This window comes from Haemorhous mexicanus, chromosome 1 (assembly GCF_027477595.1).
Source record: "Haemorhous mexicanus isolate bHaeMex1 chromosome 1, bHaeMex1.pri, whole genome shotgun sequence".
NCBI lineage: Eukaryota > Metazoa > Chordata > Aves > Passeriformes > Fringillidae > Haemorhous > Haemorhous mexicanus.
Genome location: NC_082341.1, coordinates 137,872,766 through 137,879,335, shown reverse-complemented (window position 1 = coordinate 137,879,335; position 6,570 = coordinate 137,872,766). Strand labels below are relative to the sequence as shown.

At 54.6% G+C, this 6,570-nt stretch overlaps 1 protein-coding gene across 1 annotated transcript; it reads left to right on the top strand.

Annotated features, from left to right (window-relative positions):
• The first annotated feature begins 987 nt into the window (after positions 1-987).
• Positions 988-6,246, top strand: KLF10 (KLF transcription factor 10). Its single transcript, XM_059864980.1, has 4 exons — positions 988-1,105; positions 2,637-2,876; positions 2,975-3,842; positions 4,761-6,246. The coding sequence occupies exons 2-4, from the start codon at positions 2,646-2,648 to the stop codon at positions 5,018-5,020; spliced, it is 1,359 nt and encodes a 452-aa protein (XP_059720963.1). The 5' UTR covers positions 988-1,105; positions 2,637-2,645; the 3' UTR covers positions 5,021-6,246.
• Positions 6,247-6,570: the final 324 nt, after the last annotated feature.

Sequence of the window (6,570 nt, the reverse complement as noted above, 5' to 3'; positions counted from 1 at the left end):
AAATGATGCTTAGGAGGAGGAGAAGGAGGGGAAATCTCTTAAGTGAGGCTGTATAAGCAGGAAGAAACTGAACTATAACGAAGCATCAATAGCATTTCCAGAGCTCAACACCAGTCACAGCTGCAGCCTGGCCCTGATCTGGCTTCTCAGGTCCTGACACACACAGTCACTCTTTCAACTTTCATTACAACTTTCTGACGGGAAAAAGCCCGCCTTAAACCCTGCACGGAGCAGAGCGGATCACACGGCTCTCGCCCGGCTGGCGCGCCGCAGCCTGCGGGGTAACGCGATTAGCAGTGACCCAGCTAAGCCGCAGCTGTTCCGAGCCGGCCGGGCGGCAGCAGCCGGGGAGCGGGCGAGGCAGCCGCGGGCAGACACGGCCGAGCTCCGCGGGGCCGACCTGCCCGGGGTCTCCTCAGACTGCGGTCTGCCTCGGATCTCCCACCAACAGCAGCGCCCTGGGCTGACACGGACAGTGCCCGGCGCCCCGGTGCCGACCGGGGTGGTCCCGACGCGTGGCAGCGACCTCGCCCACCCCGAGGGTGCTGCCAGGACACAGCAGCGGGTCCCCTGGGCGCGCCCAGCCACGGGGATGGGCCAGAAAGGCTCGAGGAGGTCGGAACGTCCGCGCCGCTCTCTCCCTCTCCCCCCGCCCGCGGCCGCACTTCACCTCAGCCCTGCGGGGAGCGGGGGCCGCACCGGGGAGGCTGCTCCCTCCCCCGCCGCCGTGTGACCTCATGCAGGAAGAAGCGCCGGGCCGCCCCCGCCGCTCCCACAAGGATGCCGGGGAGGGGAGGGAAGGGAAGGGAAGGGCACGGCAGGGGGGGCGGGGGCGGCCGCCCTGACTCAGCCGCCGGCGGGGACACGCCGCGCTGACACTCCGGCCACGCCGCCGCGCGGCCGCCGATCACGCGCGGCAGCCTGGCGCCCATTGGCCGTCGCCCCACACACCTTTGTCGGCGATTGGCCGGCGAGCGGTCGGGGGCCCCGCCCACCCCCCCGCGCGCGGGCCCGGGGGCGCTGCCGCTGGAGTGGGGAGCGGCGAACAAAAAGAGGAAAACCGGGAGAGAGGCTGCGGCACCTCCGGGCGGACTCGGCTCCTACGGTGAGCGAACCGGGCATCCCGGGGGTCCGGGCGGCTGGGACGGAGGGAGTCCCCGGGGGTGTTGCGGCATGGGGATCCCTTGGGCACGTGAGGGGGGGAACCTAACACAGGAGGGACCGCGGGCGGAGGTCGGGCTGGGGCAGCGACTGGAGGGGCTGCATCGCGGTGGGGGACTGGAGCTGCTGGGGTGGGCTGTCGGAGCGCCGCCCGCGTGGAGAGATCTCCGCGGGGCAAGCCGGCGAGGGAAGCCGCAGGAGGGACAGAAGCCGCCGAGAACCTGTTGGCAGCGCCGGTACGGCGCCGTGCAGCCTCTTGTGTCTGCGTTCCCGACCGGGTGCGGACGCTGGCCTCGGCGGCTGCACGTACCAAGTGCCAGCGGTGAGGGAGGAGGCGAAAGCCGGGGGGATCCCGGCGCCACGCGGGGTGGGCGGCGCGGCGGCAGGGAAGCGGAGCGGCGCTGCGGGAAGATCCGGCCGTCGCCCCCGTAAGCCGCTTCCCGCAGGGTCGCCGCTTCGCTTCCCTTCCCTTCCCCTGCGGCGGGAGGCGTCGGGTGTGGCGGCGCTGACCCCAGCCCGGCCCCGGCCCCCGCCCTCGGTGACGGCTCCTCCCGCCCGGGCTCCTTCCCCCGCCCGCCCTCACAGCCGGCCGCCGCCGCGCGCCGGAGGCGGGGGCGCCGCGCGGGGGAACTGGGGGAAAGGTCGGCGCGCGGCGGCGCCCGATCACGCTTTGTTCAGGTGCCCCGCCCCGGGCCGCGCCCTGCTCTGTGCGGGCCAATGGGCGCCCGGCTCGGCTCCGGGGGAACCAATAGAGTAGGGCGGGGGCGGTGCGCGCGGGGGCGGCCGGCGGGGTGCGCTGAGGTGAGGGTGGCGCGCGCCCAACAGCCGGGGGCGGGGCCCGCGCCTGAGCCCCGCCCACAGCCCTGCGTGAGGGCCGGGCAGGGAATACACGGAGTGTGGGGGTGCGGACGTGTGTATATGTACGTATATGTCGGTTCTCCCGGCAGGTGATTTCCCTTGCACATACGTGTGTGTGAGAGAGATCCTTTGAGTATTTTCTAGAACATTTTTTGTTGTTAATACCTTTCGAAGAAAATGTGAATCAATCCCAATGCGGTCCTTTCTCATGTGCCAAAATAAGCACAATCCTGAGGGCTGTGTCTTTCCAAAGCAAAAATAGAAGGAGGGTGGGATGGTGGAGGAAGCTCTGATGTACTTTTTGGGGGGGGTGTGAAGATTTTTCTCAAGTTCTCAGACACAGCTCTTGCAGTGTGGACTAACTTCAACATACTTAAGATCCAGACTAGTTCTTTTGTCTCAAGTAATTATATAATTTTCATCTGATGGTCACATTTCCTCGCTAAAAACTTCAGAAAAGTATTACATAAATAAGGAAACTACAGATACACGAAATGTATTTACCTTGTACATGTTGCCCTGTTGGTTTTTAGCAATGCCTTCTTACAGGCAGCTGCAGAATACTCAAACTTAGCATCAGGTTTAAAGTTCCTTTTTTTTTTCTCTAACCAAAACAGGAGTAAGAAATGGAGATGATGACTGAAAAACAGAGAGATATGAAGTATTTCTGGAACAATACGCCTGAAAAAAGTGATTATGAGGCTGTAGAAGCCCTTATTTCTATGAGTTGCAACTGGAAATCAGATCTTAAGAAACATGCAGAAATGAGACCTATAACTCCTGCATCTGACATGTCAGAAGAAAGTGACGAGGCTTTGCTTCCTGGAGCAGCAGACTTCAATGCCATACCAGCATTTGTAAGTTTTCCAGTTTGTGTGTGTGTGCTTGTTTTTAACAATTAATGGTGATGTCCTGTTAGCGTCCCCCCCTTACTGTGTCTCTCTCTCCCTTACAGTGCCTGACCCCTCCCTACAGCCCTTCCGATTTGGAGATGTCGCAGGTGATCCATCCGCTCGGCAAGGCACTGCCCGAGGCTGCCAAGCCTCCTCTGGCCACACCTCGGAGAGAAGCAGAGAGGTCTCCAGCAGCCAGGCCTCTGAAGGCTCGAGTGACAAGTGTCATCCGCCACACGGCTGATGCCCAGCTCTGTGATCACACAACCTGCCCTGTGAGAGCGGCCAGTGTGCTCAAATACCAGGACAGTGCTTGGAGGGAAGCAAACAGGAAGCAGAACGCCAGAGAAGAGCACTCCGTGTGCTCTGCCGTGGCAGCCAGTGCTGAGACCAGCGAACTGTCAGAGGCAGAAGGAAGAACTGCAGAGCCAGCTGCTGGTCCCGTGCCCTTGACAAAGCCCTCGGTGAGCAAGGAGGAGTCTGTCCCTGAGCCGGCAGAGCAGCCAGCGGTGGCAGCACCACTGTCCCCTGCCCAAGGCAGCGGAGCCCCCCCTGTGCCAGTGATCTGCCAGATGGTCCCACTGCCCACAAACAACAATGTTGTGGCAGCCGTGGTGCCCAGCCCCGCGCCGAGCCAGCAGCCGGCTCTCTGTCAGCCCATGGTCTTCATGGGCACCCAGGTTCCCAAAGGTGCTGTCATGTTTGTTGTGCCCCAGCCAGTTGTGCAGGGCACAAAGGCTCCCATTGTTAGTCCAAATGGCACAAGACTCTCTCCCATTGCCCCTGCTCCTGGCTTTGTACCTTCTACAGCAAAAACCACTCCTCAGGCTGATTCTTCAAGAATAAGAAGTCACATTTGCGGCTACCCAGGATGTGGGAAAACATACTTCAAGAGCTCCCATTTGAAGGCTCATGTCAGAACACACACAGGTTGGTTACTGCTGCTGTATGTTGGTATCTGTTGTAGAAAACTGTGCTTGTATATACAGCTTATTATAGTTGTAGCAATTTCTGGATCTGTTTATTGAACAAATCGTGGGCCAGCAATGAAATACTCTTTTTGCCAGCCTGCATTTTAATGCTGCCTAATCTCTGACAGGAAGTCTCCCCGAGGGGAAGTTGACTCAGCACTTTGTTTGTGCTGGACTCGCTTTGGGTCAGAAGGTGTTCAGTAATGCATCTGTGGAAGCAAGGCCTTGCCCATCATGGAGCATGCTTTCCAGAGTTAAAGATGCCTTAGCAGGCTTTTCCTCAGGAATGCCTTTGCCAGAAGTGGGTGAAGCTTGGAGATTGTTTTATGAGAGGATGTGAGAATCCACTCCAGACTATTCCTGCCTTGGTAATTCTAGAGTAACTTCTCCAGGTTCAGCCCTTAAGTGCAGTAGCAGAAAGAGTTCCCTGTATTTTCACAGAGGCTCACAGTGCACTTCTAGAGCTCAGTTACATAAAGCATCATTGCAGGCTGCGCTTCAGAGGGGAGTTTTGGGCATGCTGAGTCATCATTATCCACAGTTTACACGGAGCTGAGTGTTAAAATCAGCTGTCTTGAGATGTGAAGAGCATTTCAAACAATTTCGTTCCAGAGAATTTTTAACCTTTAACCCTTTTTAATCCTTTAACCCTTACTCATACTACTTAGCCTTGGAGATATAGTAAATTTGCATGCTTAAATATTAGTATATAAACAATTTTCCACATTTTGTGTGTATAATGCTTACGTAGATTTTAGGCTCAGCTGCCTAAATAGAAACTTTCCGGCCAATTAAGTGAAATCCTGCCAGTTAAGGCAGCAGTGTCTATTGCTCAGTACTCACTGGGTTTTTCCCTTTGTACTTTCTTCCCTTCTAGGAGAAAAGCCGTTCAGTTGCAGTTGGAAAGGCTGTGAGAGGAGGTTTGCTCGCTCTGATGAACTGTCTCGGCACCGCAGGACGCACACTGGGGAGAAGAAGTTTGCCTGCCCGATGTGCGAGCGGCGGTTCATGCGGAGCGACCACCTCACGAAGCACGCACGTCGCCACTTGTCGGCAAAGAAATTACCGAACTGGCAGATGGAGGTGAGCAAGCTCAGTGATGGAGCCGTGCCGCCAGCGTCTGCCACCGCCCAGTGAAAGGACTTGATCTGAAGACGGTGGAATTAACTGTTGTTGCTGGGATAGGCTGGCTGAAAAAAGGCTTTTTCTCCCGGTCTGTGGTTCTCCCGCACTGGCTGCTGACAGCAGTACAGAGAGGCAAAGGCAGCCTGCTATCAGTCACAAAAAATGTTGCTGGGAGGACCGGTGGCTGACTGGAATAGCGGGTGTCTTTTGCACTGGTGAGGAGAGGAAGAAAGGAAAGGCTCTAGAGCAGAGCAGCCACATTGTGCCAGTTTTGAATTTTGCAAATCACTTGTGTATGCTCTAGATCCAGTCCCATGCAAGTGTTTCTGAGGGTTTGCTGCTAATGCCTGAGACCAACTCCAGTTTTAGCTGTCAGCTGTCCATCTTCCGTAGGCGCAGACAAGGACAGTGGCAATGTACAGGCACAGGCTTGAAAGCCCAGAACCCACCTGCGTAAGATAATCTAAATCTGTTTTGCTTTCTGCCACCTTTGCTTGGTAGGAGTCTTTTTCTCCTAACCGTTCTCCAGCCCCATCATAATTGATGATTTGGTGCCAGACTCCTGGAGATTTTGGACATCTCCTTCTGCATAGGGTGGTTAACACACCCAGCTTTACACTGCTGTGTCCAGAGGGGCTTGGGATGGGCATGCAGGGGCAATGCATGGGCAGCCAAAGGGCAGGAGCATTTCTGAATTGTTGCTAGCTTTGTAATGTTTTTCCAGCTGCTTTGGCAAGCTTTGTGGTTGTTACAGCTGGTTATACCTGGGCATCGCATGATGCTTCTGCTTTTGTGTTGCTTACGGTTTCCTTTCCACCTTCTCACTGCGCTTGTCGAGTGGATAACGGGGCACCTTGGAAACAAACTAGCTGTAAACTACTCTGGTTGATTAAAGAAGAAAACCAAGAATCTTAGGCTTCTTGATTGTGTTGTTCTTTGAAAGGCAGTTTATGCTAAAATTGAAAGGGATATATTATATATTGTATTAAATTAGAAAGTTGTGATTCAAAGAGGAAAACAAGGCAGCAAAGACACCGGCCTTGAATTTAAACCAGCTTTTGTGACAATGCATCAATTTTCACTATTTGTATTTTATCATATTATGTTGAGGACACATATCAGAAAGTGAATGGTTTGAAAATAGTGTATTAGATCTGCTTTTTGTGACTACTTTAAAGATTTGCACATTTCTTACATTGTACTTTATACTTTGTTTACAATAAACAAATTTTCTGTAATATCGACCTCTTTTTTTTTTTAATTCATAGTGGAACTTATCCCTTTGCAAGGAAAATAATCTCAAAATAAAATTGTCCTGACCAATGGAACACTATCTCTTAATTTTTTAATATTTTTCAAGCACTATAAAGTTCACAGGAATGAAATTTCAAGTCTGTGCTTACTACTCTGCATATCTTTTGGATTGATTTTGGGTTTTTTGTCCCAGCTCATCATGCCTACATGGGCCGTTATGACTCTGGTGAAAAGTATTTCCTTTATGTTGCTGATTGCACTGCCTTCCCCAGGAAGGAGCCTGCTTGTGTTCCTGACGGCCTGGTTGT